Source organism: Planococcus citri, chromosome 3 (assembly GCF_950023065.1).
Source record: "Planococcus citri chromosome 3, ihPlaCitr1.1, whole genome shotgun sequence".
NCBI lineage: Eukaryota > Metazoa > Arthropoda > Insecta > Hemiptera > Pseudococcidae > Planococcus > Planococcus citri.
Window position 1 is genome coordinate 62,416,446 of NC_088679.1, and position 21,510 is coordinate 62,437,955.

At 34.6% G+C, this 21,510-nt stretch overlaps 2 protein-coding genes across 3 annotated transcripts in view; one reads left to right on the forward strand and one right to left on the reverse strand.

The window, feature by feature from the left end:
- LOC135841851 (tRNA (32-2'-O)-methyltransferase regulator THADA) overlaps window positions 1-12,458 on the reverse strand; it is a 49,663-nt gene extending 37,205 nt beyond the window's left edge. Inside the window, exons 1-5 of the mRNA XM_065359056.1 lie at window positions 12,303-12,458; window positions 11,914-11,989; window positions 9,828-9,934; window positions 8,195-8,920; window positions 7,924-8,093 (exon numbers count right to left, since the gene is read on the reverse strand). Coding sequence (XP_065215128.1) covers window positions 7,924-8,093; window positions 8,195-8,920; window positions 9,828-9,929 — 998 coding nt within the window. The 5' untranslated portion in view covers window positions 9,930-9,934; window positions 11,914-11,989; window positions 12,303-12,458. The remainder of the gene's footprint in view (window positions 1-7,923; window positions 8,094-8,194; window positions 8,921-9,827; window positions 9,935-11,913; window positions 11,990-12,302) is intronic.
- Window positions 12,459-12,811: 353 nt separating this feature from the next.
- Window positions 12,812-21,510, forward strand: part of sfl (N-deacetylase and N-sulfotransferase sfl) — a 169,767-nt gene continuing 161,068 nt past the window's right edge. For both annotated transcript variants that reach the window (XM_065359066.1, XM_065359065.1), the window contains exons 1-2: window positions 12,812-13,046; window positions 13,137-13,199. The gene's annotated coding sequence lies outside the window, so the exon portion shown is untranslated. The remainder of the gene's footprint in view (window positions 13,047-13,136; window positions 13,200-21,510) is intronic.

The window sequence follows — 21,510 nt, forward strand, 5'->3', positions numbered from 1 at the left end:
TAAATTTTGTTTGCATGTTGTAAATTTTGTTATTTTAATTATTTGGTGATAGTTTGTAAAATCTAAATAATATTTTTTTTTGCATGATTAAAATTATTTCAAAATTTACGTATCTCCGATTTATTTTCGAGTGAAGGAACATAACACCCTTTACCCTAAGTAACTGCAATTAAGTAATTCATATAAATACACAAATTTAATGTCAAAATTATTAAATTTGCTGTCATATGTTTCCTGTTATGGTGTAGAAAAAAACATGACATGTACATGGCAAAAAATCGAAAAAGAGTTTAATGCACAGTGCTCCTACACTTACCACAGTGTCAAAGGTACTGGTGGAGGAGAGTACAGGCAGGCACCAGCTACAACCATAATTGATCAAATGCTATATGTCATTCTGGGGCCCTGTAAGAATGGATTTGGCTCAGAATATGATACTGATTTTGGTAATAAAATTGGCCATTTTCTTCAGGTTCGGAGTGCTTTTATGGTTCTTTGCCCATGAGGGCTGCTGATTTTGTGATCTAAATGATCGTTCTATCAACAAGCACTATCTATCACTTAATCATCCAAAGTATGTGTTTCTTCCATAACTTGGTCCAAACTTCATAGTAACTACAATTTTGGGAACACCACACCCACATACATTGCCATAATCATTTGTATATCTGATAAAGCTGTACTTTATGTAAATAATGTTGCTCAGCTGGTACAGGATGATTTCCAGAAAACACTGAATATGGATATGTTCTGCACACAAGAGTTACATTTAAAGAAAAAAAAATAGATAAAACACCTGATGTATTGGATACATATAACGTACTTTCAGAAAAAAAGAAAAAAATGGATACGCGTTGCGCACAGTAGAATTAAATATTTAAGGTTATACGTTGCCCCGTCGGTCATCCTTTAGGTCGATGCATCACCTTAATGGATCTAAATTTTATATCGACATTTGTATGTTATGTTTACTTCAGTGTGATAGAAAACGTGATAACCAGTCATACAGTGGTTGGAGAGCGACAACAGGTAAGCTAAATTAATATTTGTCGCATTTTCATGTAAATATACCTATACACAATTACCTTCATAATTTTATTGATACGTTAGGTACCTCAAAATTCATCCACACAATGGGAGATTCACCATGTTCTTTGATTCCTCTTTAGCTCCCACTCTTGTTTCACTCCCATTCTTTAAAAATTAAACAGGAAAATTATTATTTTCCATAGAATTCATAACTGTTTGTTCATGGCAAAAATTGGCAAATTATTTATTGAGAGTAAACGATTTCTCAAATTTCAAAAAAAAAAAAAAAAAATTAGCCTTGACCTTTTCAGTATTAGTAATTTTGGGATTTGACATCTGAGATCTTAAAATTTTGTGTTATGTTCGACTCCTTTTTATGAACTTTTTGCTTCGTTATGCACTGAATTTGCATGCACTTCGTTACTTCGTTATTAAATAATTTACCTATCATGTACCTAGATTCGGTTACGCATATTAATAAAGGTACACACTGATAGGTACCTACTTGGATATTTTTAACAATTTCTATTTATATAATTGAGTAAACATTTCATCAAATTTACAATGGAACGTGCCATCATTGAACGTGAGGAGTTCATGGTACTTATTCACCGCGGCAGAATAATGGTTACCGGGGATTTCACCATATTGGGGTTCCGATTTAATTTTAACCTCGAGGGTAAGCTGACGTTTTATTTAAATTCAGACTTTTCAATCCCATAATTTTTTTTCTCTTTTCAGAATATGAAGATTGCTCACACAAGTGTCGTTTCTGTTGTTTCGGAGAAAATCCCATAACAATTCCGAGAATAGTAACAGCCATTGCTATCATTCACGCAATGTTGCAGGCACATCGTTAAGTACGACCAAAATGGCTGAAACCAATAAGTTGCTTTGTGAAATGTTGACCAAATTGAAATTCAACGTCTGGCAAATCCAGCCGCAACCCACGCAATTCAACCCATGGCGCCGGATGCACCAGGTTTAAACCTATACTTAGACAATTCTGTTGACGAGAATCAACCTCTACGAGGGTTTGGGATAGGCCAACGACCTATTAACACAGTAAACCCAGTTAGCCCTCCTTCTTAATAACAATATATAGTCCGTCCACGCTAAGAACGGTCTGACATCACAAACCATGACTAGCTAAGTGCATAAAAAATCAAAACGTATGACAGTGATAATAACTGATATCTTTCTCTCAATGTATAAGTTGTTTCAAATGTACCGAATTTCAAATTAATTAATGTATATTTTGTGGTGTGTGCTGTACTGAAACAAACAGTTGTTTAGTGAAGTAACGATGACTAGTGAACTGAAAACCTATTTGCCTTCGCCTGTTGAATGTAATCATAAAGGCAAACTGATTGCCAATGATAAGAAACTTCTGATTGTAAATTTATTCAAGAGTTATTCTAAACAGAATCAACGAAATGATCAGAAACGATCAGTTACTGATATATTATTCATCAGATTTCTGTGGAACTTGGCGTAGGAATTGGTTCGGTAAGAAATACAATCAAAACTTACACTGTTACAAAAACAATAACTTCACCGAACAGATTTTGGAATCGTCACAGAGTTCGAAAGGATCTAGATGAAGGTGACAAAGAATTGATACGGAGGTTAGTTCATTCCTTTTATCTGAATAATGAAATTCCAACATTTAATAAAATCGTTGAAGATGCTCATAAAGAAGAGAGTCTTCCGCAGCTTAAGAGATCTTCAATTCATATTGTATTACGTCAAGATTTACAATTCAGATTTATTAAACGGAACAGAAACAGCATGTTGTTGGAAAGAAATGATTTAGTCTGCTGGCGGAGGGATTATCTACGAAAAATACGTCAGTACAGAGCAGAAAACAGACCACTCTTTCATACTGATGAAGCTTGGGTAAATTTGGGAATCAGTATATCAAAATGTTGGAAAGATGAAACTATAACTTCAGCAAGAAATGCATTCATTCGAGGTTTATCCGCTGGTTTGAAAAACAGTAATGGTGCTGGTGAAAGATTGATTGAGGTTCACATTGGAAATGAAAATGGCTTCGTTGAAAATGGTTTGTTCGTTTTTCAGTCTAAAAAAACAGGTGACTATCACAGTGAAATGAATTCGGAGACTTACGAGCAGTGGTTTTCTGATATTTTAGCTTTATTGCCTCCGAATAGTGTTGTAGTTTTAGATAATGCTTCGTATCACAGCCGAAAAGTAGATAAAGCGCCTAATACTAGCACTAGAAAAGCTGATATAATAGGATGGTTGGTAGTTAATGATGTTAAAGTTGATGAGAGTATGTCAAGGGCGGAATTGCTGCGTGAGGTTGAACTAGTCAAGGGAATGGGAAAAGGTAAGCGTTATGTAATTGATGAAATGGCTGAAGCTTTAGGTCATTCTGTTCTTCGTTTACCACCAAATCACTGTGAATTGAATCCGATCGAATTAGTGTGGGGAGATATGAAAGGTTATGTTGCGAGAAAGAATAAAACGTTTACTATGAAAGAGGTACGTGAGTTATTCATCGAAGCAGTTCAGCAGATGAGTGCTGAGAAGTGGTCAAAGTGTGTTGGTCACATAATAAAAAAGGTAGAGCCGCAAATGTGGGCTTTAGATGGCATTGTGGATTGTTTGATTGAGCCGATTATTATTAATGTTCCACAGGATAGCGATACAGAAAACGATATATTTTAAAACTGTACTGTAATGAAAATTTTTTGTTGTACATTTTAAGATCACTCTCCGCCAGACTGGCACCACATTTTTTAAACCCATTTTTCGACCCAACCCTGTAATTATAAATACTCTCAGATTCCCTACAAAATTGTCCAGTTCTTTTCTCTGTTTTGTCAAAGTAACCAGTCTGTGTCAAATCACGAATCGTCGAAGTTCTTTCCACCAACATACGTACATACTGTTGAAGCAAAATTTTAAAGTTGCAAAATCCGAGTTTTTACATAAAAAACTGAAATATTGAATATTTGAGTTCGGTTTTCACCAAGTTCAACTATTATTCGTTCAATTAACAAGAAATCGAGAAACAATAATATTTTAATTTATCGAGTCGAAATATTTTATTTCAATTTGCGAAAATTGATACTTCAATTTATCTCGAGTTCGTGAGCAGCCAGCCGTGCAATTTTGAATATTCTCAATTAAGCACACCGCTCTTCCAATTGCCGATTTTTCAATTCTTCAATTTTTATTTCAACTACTGTTAATTTTGTTGATATGAATCCAATGTTGTCTTAAGTTAATTTTAATATTTATGCATGTATTGTTCTGAATATTTTATTGATGATTTTTATAATTTTGCATGATTAAAATTTCATCTTAATTTTATTAATATTTCATTTATTTTGAATCGGAGGAACACAGCATTTGTTTTTTGTGTTATGATTTTTGTAGCTGAATATGACGAGCATAATCAAAAATGCTTCTACTGTAATTCTCGTTATCTCGATGTTCTTAACGAGCCAATCGCACATAAAATGGCCTACATGGACCCACTGGACCAATACTGTACCATGGTTATTGATGAAATGGAGATAAAGGAATGTGAGGATCATGATCAACAAAAAATGTATGGGCTATATGCGTCACTTGGAGATACTACTCAACTTGGAACCCATATCAGTGTTCTTCTGATCCGAGGACTAAAAACAGCCTGGAAACAAATCATTGCTGTGGAAGTAACTGGTTCCAGTATAAAACCCAATTATATGGCTGACCTTGTAACACGTTGTGTAAAATTTGTGGAGAAATTAGGACTGACACTCGCGTCAATAACTTCCGATATCGGCGGAAATAATACTGCATTCTGGTCATCAATAGGAATAAAGGCTTTCAGCAATGGGTACTCATTCTATTATGACGTTTTCCGATATGATTTCAACATAGGATTTGGCAGCATTCGAAAAGATTCATGTTCTGATTGTGAAAAGTTCAAAAATTTATTTAAAAATACAGACGAAGTGAACAGAGACGAATTATGTACCCGCTCCCTTGAGACAGTCACCCTGGTATCAAGCAAACCAGGCATCTAATTTCAACCCGGTATGTTTGGCCTAACTTTCAAAAAGAAGCAGGAAATTTGACTCTTACTTGTCCAACTTGTCAGAGGTGCAAAGTAACTCGTCACACTGTCTCACCCCTTTACCTACTTCGTACTACTAGGTTAGTGTTGTATTGATGGGCAACACTATGTTGATAAAAATGTTTAGAATTAGGGTGAGCTCACCTGTTTGCAACCACCAACAAATTTGCAACCAAATTCACTTCACAGTTAAAAAATAAGACTTTCTGGCTAGGATTCATCTTTTTTTTTAATGCTACAATTTAAAATTACTCACTTGCTTACATATCTAATACATTTATAGAAAAACTATGACCTGCCTATTTTTTTTGACATTAGGGTTCAGAAACTGTTCTATCTTTGAACGCTCTCCAAGTTATAGATTTGCCTCCTCCTTTGCTTTCAAATTCTGACGAAAATGGCCAAGTGAGCACATACCTACCTTAACATTTCACTCAATTATATTTTAAAAGCACCTACCTACCTAAATATGTGTTTTTTTGTTCACCTTTACCACAGATTTTATCGAACTCGGAATCCAATTCTTCACGTTCAAATACTTCGGAAGTAATAGAGCCTCAAGAGCGTTCGGATTTCTCATTTCGTAACATAAGCAACGAGGTGAGCTGCGATTTTCGTTTCAATGAGTAAAAAAAATCGAATTTTCCAAATTATCAAAATTTCGTATCATATATTTATTTGTTTTTTAATTAGCTTTTAGTTTTTTATTCATTCATTTTTTTAAAAAATGTTTTCAGGCTCTTAGGTTGGAAAGGCCAATGGATCCATATAGTTTTCCACTGAGGCATTCGTATTTGAAAACTGATAGGGTTTCAATTGGGTTTTTGACTCATAATGACCCTAAAGCGATGTTCGTGGATTATGCTTTGGCCTTCAATAGCCCCTGTCCTCAGTTGGGTGTTTCAACTATAAATTGCCATTATTGGCAAATGCGTGTAAGTAAAAATTAGTAATGTCATCATTTTTTGTTTATAATGTTTTTTTTTGTATTATTTTGTAATATTTTTTCTTGTTTTCTGATTTGTGTTTCAGAAAGATTTGATGGGCAGTCAAAACTTGTTATGAGGGGGAAATGGCCGATGTGTATCCAAAAGCAGTACACCAGGATTTCAAGTCATACGTCAAATGCTGACTTGTTATTCAGGTCGTATGCCTCGGATATCAACTCGGTAACAAGTGATTACAGTAGCATCCTATGCATCTGCTATCAGCATCGATCACTTTATTAGAAGGAATATCATCAAATATGGACCATCTTTTGGGAGGACACATTAATAAAAAATTGGAAGCCGAAATGGTGGAGCACATGCCGGATGGTGCCGCCCAAAAGACTCCATTCACTGTAACGGGAGATGTCACCTTTATTTGAATACAAAGTAAGTAATTTGTTTTATTCACGTTTAATTATAATTTTAATGTTTTAAATGGTGTTTCCTTTTGATTCGCATTATATTGAGAATTTCTGTTGCTACTCGCAATAGATTATGGACCCAGCCATCGTTTTTTCTGCACTTCCTGCGTTTTTGAACTTCAATTTCGTTTGCAAATGCATCGGCAATCCGGCCACGTTTTTGACAAAGTGAAATCAAACTGAATTTAGAACTTGAACCCAGAACCAGAACTCAGAACTTGATCATGGATCACAACTTGAACTCATCCTTTCTCAAATTGTTGGGAGATTCAAATTACCGAGAATTTTTACAAATAAATAAAAGGATGTGTTTTTTATCTTCTGCTTTAAAAAACAATCTATCAAGGAACGGGCACTTTGAGAATTCCCACTCTTGGGGCCCCAAAGTGCTCCACAAACAACTATATTTTTCAAAAAAATATTCATCTAGATCTAATTTTAAAATTTTAGTTTTTAGTATTATTTTCTAATTGGTGTTCGTTTACTATTAGGAAGGCTAGATGCGAATAAGATAACTCCCATGGAAGCTACGATAGAACATGTCTCTTTCATAGGACCTATCTTGAGGTAAGTTAGCGTTAGATTAAAGAGTAAATTTTAACAGAAAAATTAATATTTATATTTAGGACCGTAAAAGATGCATCGTGTGACAACCCCGGGACGAGAGCCCTCCTTTAACTTGGCCAATGGTCAGAATTGAGAGCCTCCATCCTGGAGAGGACGGAGTTGTTCGAGTAGTGACTTTGATAAGCAAGAACGGAGCCACAAAGCGAGCAGTTTCGAAAATTATTCGATTATTAGTTGATACACCTTAAAAGTGCATCATCAGGGGGGGAGTATGTTCGAACGAACCACGCATCTCATAAACACATGTGATCCGGCTCTCTGCTCGCCTACTGGCATAGGGGTGTCATTAAGAATGTGTGTAATCATAATTTATGTTGTACTGCAAATAAATAAATTTCAAATTTCTTAAATAATCGCGTTTCTTTGACGATAGGTATTTTTAAACAAGTTTTTTTGAAAAATCAGAACGTTTTTCGTTTTTAAAAAAAAAAAAAACGTGCTTTTATCCTAATTTCACGCTTTTATAAAAATAAATTAAACAATGTGTTTTTTATCTAAAAAAAAAACTATCAACGAGCGGGCACTTTGGGAATTCCCACTCTTGTGGCCCCAAACTGCCCCGCCTACTACTTTTACCACATACCACATCAAATCATAAGCTAAATTCGCAAACATTATGAACTCTCAGATAAGTGCAATATAAATACCAAGAATGGCCTGCTTAATTAAGCTAATAAAAGAAATGAAACTAACGAGGACTTACAATTCGGACTGTTGAAAATGATAAGTCAGATAGAAAAACAGAACAAACAACACTTACGTGTCTTGCAAAGCGAAATTCGTAACAGGAAATATGATACTTTTCCACTCATCATACGGGAAATGATTCAGACAGAATGTAAAAAGTTCCATTTCCACTCCGACAACGTTTTTGTTTCGCAGACTTTTAGCGAATCCTTCGGCAAGTTCTTCTTTCATTACATCAGTGACCTGAAGATAAGAGAAAAATCTTAATAGAACATCAAGTATTTTTTATTTCAAGCAAGTGCTTTGCTCTTCGGTCACATTGTTGTAATAAACGAAGAAATTACCTCGATTAGTAAATCTTGCGAAACAGCAAAACATAATAAATGTCGGCAAACAAAATACTTGAATGGAACTTTCCACGAGATATCGTTCATGTATTGGAACACCATCAAATCTTTAATAGACCCAAGACTGGATTCGTTTCTCAAACAGCTGTACTCGAATTGCAAACATTTCGAGACAATTGGATCAATTCGGGAACGATGCACCAAGCTATGATTCCAATAAGCGATGATCACAGAAAAGAGTGACTTCAAAATACATCTTACATCATTTCTCCGAAGCCGAGGTCTATTTGATTCAACTTTCAATAACAACGTGACCCAGACATCGGCCCAATTCACCACAATATCTACATTTTCCACGTTTGCCAACAAGCTTTCGATTTCTCCGACTGATTTCGAATCAATAATGTTGAAAACATTATCATCGAATGATTCCAATTTGAAATCGATAATGAAAGTCAACGCTCCCAAGTATAAAAATACAATATGCTCGGAATCAAATTCGTTCAACAACGACACGAATTCTTCACTTGAACCGCGTTCGTGAATGACGAAATTTTCTATTTCGGTGGGCCATTTGCAAGACACGATGGTGAAAAAAACACGACAAAGGTCTATACAAAGTGTGACATCTTTTGTAAATTTTTTCACCAGCTGTACAACAATTTGTAAATTTTCTCTCAGCAAATCGTCATATTCTGGTTTGTATTCGCTGGACGAAAGAATCTATAAAGAAACATCGAATAACTCTTAAAAAATATATTAAATAATTAGTAGATTGCGATTTGAAAAACAAAAATACTAAGCCAAGGTTCCAGTAGGGTGCGTCAAATTAACACTTAATTATTTAATTTTGGTAGCTTGCCACCTAAAAGTGTTCCATCACGTCAGAAAATACAACGCACAAAATTTCACGTCAAAAAAACGATACTTAGAAGTCGCGCACGAGAGTTGAATGCTGAGAAAGTACGAGCGCGTTGAACGAAAACTTCTCACGGTTGAGTGGTGGGAAATGCAGCGTTGCGTTCCCTCGTAGGATCGAAGCAGTTTAACAACAAAACGTTATCCCCTCTACAATGCACTAGTATTTGGTGGGATTTTTAAATGTTATCGATGAAGATTCAATAACAATTTTTTACTCGTAATTCCAAAGCTCATCAAAGGTGGAAAGATGAAAGTTTTGAAAAGTAAAGAAAAAAGTATGAATTTGAAACCCCGGTAAGCTTCGTTACGATTCCCGCGGCGCCGCCGTGGGAATTACTGTGCTTGCGCGCTCTCAGCTCTCAACATTTTAACACATGTGCGTCACCTTTAAATATTAATATTTTTCAACAAAAATTTTATGACGTCATTTTTTCACCAAAAGGAACAACATCAGCGGGTAAGACCTTACGATTAAAAAAAATGGTACATGACGCAACCAAGTACCCAGGGTTACTGTTACTGCATTTAATTGAATGCCCTGCAGATTAGGAACCTCAGGCAAAAAAAAAAAAAAAAAAAAAAAAAGAAAACCAGACCATCGTGATTATTTCACATGGGTACCATGGAATAAAGCACTCTTCTGAAATGCAACATAACTTCTACATCGCGATTTTATTCCGATTGTAAGTAGTGAAATAATCAAACTTACATTTGTGAGTTTCAAATCCAATTTTGGAACATGAACTGAATTGACTAGACTCGACAAATAATCCAGTGAATTTTTCCAATCTTTCGCAGCATTTTCATCCATTGTTTCTGTTCGAAAATATACCAATGATACATAGTTTAAGTTAGCTAAATTTACCAAACATGCGACTTTGACTCAGCATCAACCTAAGCATGCTGTACAGTTAAAAGTTCTGAAACGAACTCGGAGCTGATTTGGAGCATCCAAGATTTCGATGAAAATCTTGAAATTGAATAATTCGCGCAAGTTTCTCGTCATTTAAAAAGAGATCAAAGATCATCCATTTTCAACTTTTTTTTCCAATTTAAAAATTAGGGCTCTGATTTTTCAAAATTGGTCAAACAAGCTAGGTGTGTTTTTTATTAATTTTCAAACACACGAATTCGAGAATTCGCCATTTCTAGCTGTTTTGATACGATAACGATAGTAAATTAATGATAAGTTTATTTTGATTTTTTTTCTTAAAAAATCGAACCAACATGAATTTATAAATGTATGTACCTGACCTATCCCTCTAGCACGATGACGTCAAAAAAAGGTGAAAAAACCTGAACCCCAAAATTATGAGCTAAAACAGATTATGAGATTAAGTTTGGAGCTCTACAACTCAGAAACCTTATTGAAAGATTGAAAGAAAAACACAAAATCTTGCAATTGGAGAAATACAAGTTTACATTCAGCCATTCAAAAAAATAATTTATTAACCTCAGAATCTGATTTGTATCAGCCCCTTTAACCATTTGAATTAATATTAAGACCATGACGACCAAGGCAACCTTTTGGGGCCCAATAATTTTTTCCCATTTTCAAAGCCAAATTCACCTTTATACCGGAAAATGTAAGTTCAATTTTAAAACTTTCGTCATCATAACGTAATGAATTGTGTTTTGCTTGGCAGAATGAATATTTTTCATACTTATTTAGAAAAATTAATAAAAAGCAGTCGCTTTCGGCACGAAATGACATACCTCATTTACTACAGAATTTTAGCATAACAAACGTATTAATAATACCGGATCATCTCCATATTTACGAAAAAATAACCTTTCGATGACACGATATAACAAAAAATTTATTTCCACAACAACAAACGGGGTGCTCTACGAATAAGTCCGCAATGCATTAAGTATTTACATTTTACACTAAAATATTATCCAATCATTTCGTTAGTATTTCACGTTTTCAAGTTATTCACTGGATCATACCCATCTTTTTCGACTTGATCTTTGAATAACAAATAACTACGTTTCCGGTCGAAGTGCTTCACCTTTAATAAAAACATTTCAACGTAATTATTACGTAAAAGCGATTTCAGTTTTTAAATTCTCACTTATTCTCTTACCCATTGCGCAGGACACGCTGATTCGTAAAGTTTCCGAATGGTAACGCAGGGTGATGGATTCTCACTGTTCTTTTCTAAACATTCCCAATATTTATCTTTAGCGCCCCAGCATTTTTCTCTATCACTTTTATTTGGAAAAGACATCTTAGTTCTGATAGGATTCGCCAACAATCACTTTTTGAAAAAAGAAAAATCTAGTATGAGTAACGTGTTTTTACGATGAAAAACATTATTCAAATCCTACGTTAGTGATGTTAATGCCGAAAGGGGTTGTATTTTTATTAGAATAGAAAATTTCAATTTACAAATCATCAAACCACATATTCAAAAATTTCGAACTACGACAGAACAATAGTTGAAATGTGTACCGCGATTAAAACATCAGAAAACACGTACGGGCGAATTTTAAGAGATGAAGCACTTCGACTGATCTCGAAAGAACACAACAGATATCGACAGATTTGTCTCCATATTCGACATACAGCATTCTATGCTGATGATGAGAAATATCAAGAACAATCTTCAACAATCAAACCTCGTAAAGCTGTTTCTAAACAAATCCATGCTATCAAATGAAAGGTCATGATAAATTAACGGTTTTTTTTTTACGCTGCACATAGAATACGTTTTGTAGTACAGCACTCGATACATTACCATTAACATCACTACAACTGAACAAATTGAGAACTGTCGATATGTACATACCTTGCGAAGACTGATGATCAAAAATGAAGTACCTGAAGCTGCAAACTACTTGAAAAACGCACGATGTCTTCAAAACCTGAAAATTGAAACACCGTTAATCATGATGTAACACGGATAATTATCATGTAGCTCAATGTGTTAGAATCGTGTTAGAGAATAAGTATTCACACTCGTCTATTTAATAATATCGACAAAATGTACATCAAGGTACAAATAAGAGCTCGAAATTGACTTCAGTTCGTGCGTTTGAACCTATGCAGCGAAGGCAAATCACGCCGGAAACTTTTATCAGAGAATGAACACAATGGGGAGTAGATTGGTTCGCTGAAAGCTACTGAAAGTAAAGGAAACTAGCAATAATTTAAGGTAAATTAACATTAATTACAAACCTATTCGTCGATCTGCATAGAAACAATTCACAATATGACATTTTCACATTAATTTTCTCTACTTTTACGTTTCAAAATCGGAAAAAATAAGTAGAAAATCTGCCGGAAAGTGAGGAACAATTTCTGCGTTCTACAATAACACGATTTCACAGCTGAGAATAATCAGAAAATTTTGGAACACCACTTTTTTGGCATTCATCATTAAAAATTTCTTCATTCCTTTTGTTTTAAATCGTTTTTTTTTCGCATCAATGAACATTAAAATTCATAATTTTTCTGAATAATTCAGACTTACTAACAATTTAAAATATTTAAGTTCTTTAAAAGCGAAATCAAAGCGAAAATGAAAAGAAAAAGAGTTTTTAAATTTTGATTTTTATCGGAGTTACGTATTCGTTAGGTTACGGTTACGGTATCCATCCCATGATTCATTTTCATTGAAGTCACTCTTCTCAATGTTATAGTCTGTGAAATTTTGATTTCCGATTTTTTTCTCTTCTCGGAATTTCATTTCAAACCTGAAATTTCCAAAATTGCATCGATCTGTTTACTTTCATTCGCGTGATCAACGATCGATCGATAAGTTATTAAAAATTCGTTTAAATGAAGTATTTCGTAGCAATTGAACTCAATTTTATGAAATACGAACAATGTCTAGTGATTCGGTAATCGTGTAGTGTTTTATTTTGGGTAAAACTGTGATGTGAAGTGTTTACTCGAATCGTTGATTGATAACTTCTTCTGGTGAGTGAATTTACATGTTTTCTACATCCATGTGTTACGAAAAACATTGAGTTGAAGCTTGACAATAATTTTTTCGTTGTTTCATTTCAGTGTGAAACTGTGATAAATGAAATGTTCGCTCGAATTGTTGATGGGTGACGTTACTGACGTTGGGTAAGTGAGTTCACATTTTCATCTTGAAGCCTGTGTTTCACTTGTAGAATGAAACAATAATGTATTCATTAATACATTATACATTCACCGATCACCGATAGATACATCGATAGTGTGTTATTGCAGCACCTTGAGCAAACTTCCTTTACTTGTGTAATAGAGGAGAGGAATAACGTGACTTGTGCATTTTGTTTCGCTGCTATTCCGCGCTTTTCACTCCTTGTGTGGTATATATTCTATTGTCGACTGAAGTAGACAAGTAATGAAACTTTGGTGGAGAATTTCATCATGAGACATGTGAGTTTCGTCAGCTTCATCATGAAAGCACTTCAATCTAGAGTTCTAAATGCTCAGAATTTGAAAATTGAAACGCTACGAGTAGTATGGCGAAAAAGTGCTTTTGTAACAACATTGATCGAATTCGTCGCTCGTTTTGATTCACAATTGCTAATTTTTCTATACGTAGGAATCATAAGATGAAATATTTTATTTCTACTGTAATTTCAAGTAAAAGAATGTAAATGAAGTATACGATACGTTTGATTTAATGAGTATCTCAATTCCTGTCCGCGAATCGTCCTCAAAACCACTTTATGTAGATCAGTGATCGTGTTGTCTAACGTTGTTTTTGTTATTTCTTTGATGTTTTTTTTCGTCTTCATCTCGCATCAAGCGTTGAAAACTGGGAAGAAAGTACATAGTACATTTTTGTACGTTTATGTATTCAATCTCTTCAAACTACATATCTAAATTACCTGCTCAGTGTTTCCAATCGAAATTTCCATAAGCAGATGTACTACGTTATTTCTGATTGAATTTTTCAGATTGAACTAGGTACTTCACTTCTGAATTTTTAGCTGAAAATGAGTAGAAGACAAGACATTGAATGAAAATGTGTGATGTTAGAATTTTACATTTTTTCGTCATCTTACCAAACTTGAAAATGATATGATGTTTTAAAAGGTTAAATAAAGACGTAGGCAGTGCGAATCTGAACAAATCATTGGCCCTTTTCTGGTCAACTGCAGTACCTCTTTCTAAGATCATTTCATCTAATTTCCCTCTGTCCGCGATAACAAAACTTCATTTAGTGTTTTTTTAAACCAATTTTTACCCATAGTTTTGACTCATAAAAACAATGGGTACGAATTCAGGTTACGTACTTTTGTAAAAAGGTTTTGGCAAAAACGATGGTATTTGAATATTATACTGTAACCTTGCCTGAAAGTTACTCGTATTTCCCCACACATGAATATGTCTTTACCGCGTGCTCGAAATATTTATGGAGTTGAATTCGTCGACGCATGAATTACACCGAAGCTTACACGTGTAAAATATTGAAATCTGATTGATTTACGTTTTCATTATTTTTGGTTTTCGAACGAATCGAGTCGGAAAAAAGTGCCTATCATTTGAACGTGCGCCGCAGAAAAAGTTACCTTTAGCTCTTTTTTTCGGCTGTGTTCTTTTTTCCCATTTTTATTTCCTAACGCGATGAGAGCTTATTTCAACGTTAAGGTGGTTGTTTGTATAGCCATAGCGAATTGTACTGGGTGATTTTCAATTTTTTATCCATCGCGTGCAGAAAGCTCGTCTTCGATGCTCGTTCAACGAATTTCTATCTTGTTTTTATTAAATATTCAAATTTAACGGTCGAACGACCGAGCGGACTGGAATACTTGGTATGGCTCAATCCGCCATTTCAAAAGAGCTAGAGTTTAGATTTTCAATTTTCTGCGCGTCTTTTGAATGGTCTCAAGCGGTTTAATCGTTTTAGCTGAATTCGAATTACGTTCCTTTTCTTTGTCGAGTGGATGGACGATTGATTGGAATTTTTTGACGAATTGTTGTGCGGCGATGTTTCATACTGTTTAAATTTATTCGTTGGAAATTTTTGTTTGCGGTGAAATGGAATAGAAATATGCGAGTAAGCGTAGGAAGTAATAGCGAAGGTTTAAAAGGCCGGAGATCAATCTTTTTCATCCGATGATGATGAGGTATTTTTTAATTATGGATGTTGAGAAAATGTCATTCGGGCTACGTTTTCTAGGTTTTTACCATATTATTCAAATTTTACTCATTCAATTTCGATAAAAAAGATTTGAATCTGTGAGTTAAAATTGTGAATGTAATGAATGTTAGCTCAGGGTGAGCTTTGAGTATTGTAAAGAGTCAAACTCCGGATTTGAACTCCAGGGTTTTTTAAAGTGTGGGTTTGAGAACTCAATTTTCTAGTTCATCGTTATTGAATTATGGCAAAACACTGGAAGATATCATTTCTGAAACTTGGGGGGGGGGGGGTTCAGAAATTTTTTTGAAACTCGAATTTACCAAAAAATAAGCCATTAGCAAATTGTTGACTGCCCAGTTGAACCTTGGAAGAAGTCTTGAAATTTTGATGGCAATGATCCAGGTCGACACAGAATCTCTTTCGAACTTGAACCATTTTTTCCAAAACCGGTTGGGCGAGGGTTACAGAGAAAAATCCACGATTTTTTCTCGGAAATTTTCCCTCTTTGTTTTAGAGGGCCCATGTCTCCCGTTCACCGATCCCTCCGAGGCTAAAATTTTTTTTGGATGACTTCCAATTCAAAATGTATTTGCTCTTGAGCCAGACACCCATGATTCTTATTGACGTAACACAATCACCAATTTAGAATTTCTCGTGAAGGAACTAATAGAAATTTTTGTTTTTTTTTTTGAAAGTTCCAAAATACATTATTGAATAGCATCAAATGTGCCATTTCAAGACGTAGCATTCCAAGTTTTCAATTTTCAGTACAGCACCTGACATTTTTTCAACATTCAGCATTCAAGTACAAAATGATTTTCTTTTTTAGTAGCGTTTAAGCACAGAATAGCCAATGGAAGGAATCTATTTTCCGTCAAAATGTCTATACTTTTGGCGTGAGGAACTTGCGAGAGTGGTTATTTAAGTGTGTAAGAATTTTTTTTTTTACAAAAGTTCCAAACTTCAAAAACTTTTTTAAAGAAAAAAACAAATTTTTTGAGAATTTTTCAGGCTTAACGTTTCGAGTGCAACAGAAAACATTCTTTCACGAAATGGTCTATTTCTGAAATTGAAAACAGTATGGGCAGATAAAGTGTTTAATTTGCTTTGGCTCCTTCAATTTCAAACATAGGCTATTTCACAAATTACCTTTTTGCATGTCTCGAAAAATTTCGCCATATTGGATCGATATCCAGGGCTCGTGGAATCCCATGGCATTGTTTCATTTGTTTCCATTGTTCCCTATCACTTAATTTAGTCAGCTCCAAACCGATCACCTCAAACACGAGGCTAGCGAATTTTGAAATTATGAAATTCAAAATTAGTGATGGATTCTTGAAGTAGCTTCTGAACCAAACAATAAAAAAGTTGTCATAAAATGAATGGTCTATCTTTAAAATCAAACTAAAGAAACAGAATTATGGTTATGACTCGCCTTATGAGTTATGAACAATTTTTTATAATTTGAAATTTTTTTAGTAGGTAGTGCTACATAATTTTTCAAAGCTGAAATTTTGTTGATTTTGAAGTTGATCTTTGATAATGAATTATAGTGTAATTTTTCGAGACGAACAGAAAAACGTGTTTTGTAAAATGACGTATCTTTGAAATTAAATTTTAAATTTTCGTAAAAACGTTTAAATCACGTTTTTACGATTTTTCTTTCGGGTGTTTGTAATTAACGAAGTAAAATTTGAGAATTTGATCCAAAAAAGCTCAGTTTTGTAAGTTACAGGAAAAATCAAATGAAAAATCATCGAACACTTGCTAGGGTGTTTCAAATGTAAATTCTTCAATTTATTTGAAAAAATGTGTATAAACGCCTTTTTTAGGGGTGCCTAAAGTGGGGGGCCCCTAAAAAAGTATTCAAAATTACAATTATACAGCTGGAGCTTGATTGAACTTTTTCTTCTAGATAATTGAATATATACCTCAAAACGTTACGTTTGGCGCAAATTGCAGGTTTTTATTTTTTCAGGGGTTCCCAAAATATCGAAATAACGAAAAATTGGAAAATTGGATTTTTGAGTACCAGCTCAAAATTTTATTGAGCTCAAAATTTGGTAGAATAGAGGTCTTTCAGATACTAATAAACTGTAAAAAGCTTTTTGGCGGAGTTCAAAGGGGTATAGGTTCAAAATTTTCCAAAAACCAACCCCCCCCCCCCATTTCTGCCCTCGAGGGTCGAGAATAGAAAAATCACTTCGCTTAACGTTTATTGGGTTCAAACAGATATTTTTCGCTAAAAAAGTTTTTGAAAATAATACTCAGTGCTTCCTAAAAAAAATTTTTATTCACAATTTTGGGAACCCCTGGTGCTCAAAAAATGGTCATTTTGGGTCAACTAACCACGGATTTCGTATTTGGGACATTTGTTAGAACATTTTAAGAGTAGCCGAGTCGATAACTGTGCGGGGCCCAAAAAATAGCCTCATCGAGACTCCTCCTTTGTTTATTTTTTGAAGTTTTTCGAATTTTGATTTTTTGTGAGAGTTGATTTCATCGAGTGAAAAAAGTTTTCCCACTTTTTCTACGGATAGGTACTTAAAAATAAGGGTCAAATGAGTCAACTTCGCCAGTCAAAACTTTTTTTCATGTTTTAAATTCAATTATTTTAAATCGACTTTACGACATAGTGCCATCCTAATTTTTTAACATGGTGTTCTGCATAAAAAGTTGTCCATAATGTATTTTTTTTTTCAGAATTTTTGATAGTCGGAATGATATGAAAACTACGTTTTGTAACTTTTCGAGCTAATGTTTCGTACGAAAAAAAGTAGCAACACTAATTTTTATATCGCCAAAAAGCCTTTCAAAACTTTCAACTATTGGAAAAAGTTCAATTTTGGTAGATATCGCAGTTATCGAGTAATCCTTTGCTGAAATGGATGATATTGCAAGTTCACTAAAAACATTGAAATCCCCTAGCAGCCTTTAAAAAAGAGCTAGAGAGCTGCGATTTGCGCCATTGGTCGTTCCTTCAAAAGGTCTTTCCACAGGAAAAATTTCAAAAAAATCGACGACCCCTTTGCCACTTCTTGGTCGAATTGAATGTGGAATGACCCCAAATGTTTTTTATGGCTTCTGAATGGATGAGATTGGAAGATTGGAGTTTTGCCGGTCGAAAAACAATTATTGAACATGTACCTATGTATTTCAATACTATGTCTTATCAAATCTTCGGCGAAAATCTTCACCTTATCTGTAGGCAGTCATAACACGACTAATTTTAGATATGTACATAACATCGTGTATGTATAAAGATAAACTTGAGTAATCAGAATCATTAAATTTATCTGGGTTCGTCACAACACAAATCGATCATGAAAATGTTCACCTTATCAGTATAGGCAGTCATAACACGATTAATTTAAAATGCATAACATCGTGTAAGTAAAGATAACTTTACTAATCAGAATAATTAAATTTATCTGGGTTCATCACAAAACACAAATTGATCATTTGTAATTGTAACGCGTTTCCATCATCGTGAACATCAGTTTCATCATCGTCAGAGTTGACTTCTCGAATCGGTACATTCTTTTTCTCGAAATACCCTGTAAACATCGGAGATCCATTGGAAATGGCAAATTTTTGAAAATCCATGTTTTAACGAGCCCCCTCCCCCTTTCCTGAAATTAGAACTAAAGAAGAACACTCGACACTAATGGCGTAATGACTAAGATGGACGGTGTTCAAAAAAATGAACGATGTTCTATTCATTTTTATATTAGTTCATCACTTTCCATTTAGATTTTCAAAATCGTGAAAAATTGGCTCATTTGCTCCCAATACATCTGAAATCGCAACTTTTCAGGGTGGTTACTATCACAACCCAAACGTGGTGAAAAATCTCCTCTTTTTTTGTTGAAAATTACTCTTCTTTGAGAATCCCTGATGCAACCCTCTGTACATCTTGCTTGGGAGCTCAAAATTTACTCAGTCGATGTAATCAGCTGGTAACGAATCCAAATGAAGTAGGTAGTGAGTACTCTTGTTCAACATTTTCATCCATGTTTTAATTTGGGTACGAGTATGAAATGAAATTGTTCCAGAGCCACCTTCGCGTACTCGCAGAAAAATGATAAAAACCTAGATGTTCTTGCTATAGGAGGTGTGAAAGCGAAGAGAAATAACTAATTTATTCGACTCGACGGCGTCGCAGCCACCGATACCGCCGCTGCAGCCGGTTAATTATTCGAAAATAATCGCGCATTTGCGAAAATTTATCGTCATCCGTACCGTGGCCCCCATTATTATTTGCGGAAAAGCGCGCGCGGTTGCGGTCTCGTCGGCTAATACGCGTAAGAAACTCGCGTATGTAGCATGAGGACGTGTACGTATAGCGTGGTGGTAGAAATGGCAAAACCGGAAACTGGTATTGGTTTTGCAAAGGTTTAATTCACTTCATCAAAAAGCCTCGCAGGTCCCACAGCCACCCTTCATCGATATCTGTATGGGCTTATCATTGAAAAATAATCTAGCTGGTTGTAATTTATTATAGAGACGATGGCGTGGGTGCGGCTGCATGGATGGTGCTATCGGTAACGACGCCTTTTCTCCTCTACCCCTTTGCTACTGGGTCTGTCTGCAGATCGTCTGTCTTTGTCTCGCTCATTCCGCCTTGTGCCTTTGTCTGGCCCACGCCTGATGTGTAAAACAAGAGAGTGTATAGGATAGGTGTACATCGTACGCTGATATACTAGGCGTATATGTGTATATAAATCGTAGCGATATAATTAATTCGCATCGTATAGTAATGAAATGGCATAATAAACGCGTTCAACGATTAAGAACCCGCATGCAGAGCTGCGTTGCTCGCTTCTGTGCATATTTTTCAACCACGCTGCGCTCGTATATACGTATTTCTCGCTGAAACGTACAGATTTATACGGAGAATTTTGAGTTTTCTTGTTGAATCGGTATACTGCTGGGTGTTCCTGTTCGAGGTGTAGGATAATTTGTCTACTGACGCAGCAACTTTAACCGCACGATTGTGAATTGGTAATAGTGTTTCAAGGATTTGAAGGAGTCGAGTGAGGGTATGAAAAGTCTATGCAGACGGCAGGTGCATGATTTCTTCAAAGTAATTGCTCCTTCTGTGTTGCGAATCTCCAAGGAGTTGGGTGGAAAACATTTCAGCTCATCGGACAGTTGCAGTATAATCATCAGGTCTCTTGCATAATTACACCTTATTGAACTTTTTGGAAAATTTTAAGCCATTTTTGCATATTTTTTGGCGAAAGGTACACTCCCTTCAAAATCCTACTTTTTTCGCCATATCCAAGTTGAGAATTTTTTTCGGCAATACTCCCCTTTTGTGCAATCTGGGATTCAAACGATTATCCTTTTCGCTTGTCTGCAGTCCGGATACATCGAAATCCAGTGCAAATTTTATACCCTCAAACAGGTCCTTACACTGCCTTCTCTAGAGCCCTATTTTGATTTTGCGTATGGATTCCTTCAACATGTACGAGTATACAGAATTACAAAATGAAAAGAGCAAAATTCAAAAATAGGCTTAAACATTACGAAAAATCAGCAACATTTTTCTCAATTTACGAAATTTGTACGAACTTACCGAAAGTTACAGAAACTTATTAGTGATTCATTAAAAATTACAGTATTTTTACCAAAAGTTACGGTAGTTCACCAAAAATAACCGCAATTTGCCAAAAAAAAAACATCAAACATTCCACAGAAAATTTATCAAAATTTAAAATTACGATTATTTACAAAAAATTACGTCAATTTTCCAAAAATAACGGTAATTTACCAAAAAATATGTTTTTTTAAACCAAAAATAGATAAATAGATTCCAAATTTTAAAAATGTCAGAAAATCCATGGATTTTTTTCTGAATTTTACGGTCATTTACAATAAATTACGATAATTTACCAAAAATAGTGGTAATTTACCCCCCAAAAAATACAATAATTTACCAGATTCCAAATTTTGAAAATGTCAGAAAATCTATGGATTTTTTCTTGAGTTTTTTAAAATTTGAGACAGTGCAAAAAATTCAAACGGTTATTTACAAAAAATTACCGTAATTTACCTAAAATATTGGTTATTTACCAGAAAATTAGAATGATTTACCAAAAATTGCGGTAATTTACCAAAAAGTACTCTTTTTTTTTTACCAAAAATAGATGGATAGGTAGATTCCAAATTTAAAAAATGTCAGATAATCCATAATTTTTTTGTTAGTTTTCCAAAGTCTGAGACAATGCAAAAAATTCAAGCGGTTATTTACAATAAATTACGGTAATTTACCAAAAAAAAAACACGTTTTTTTCA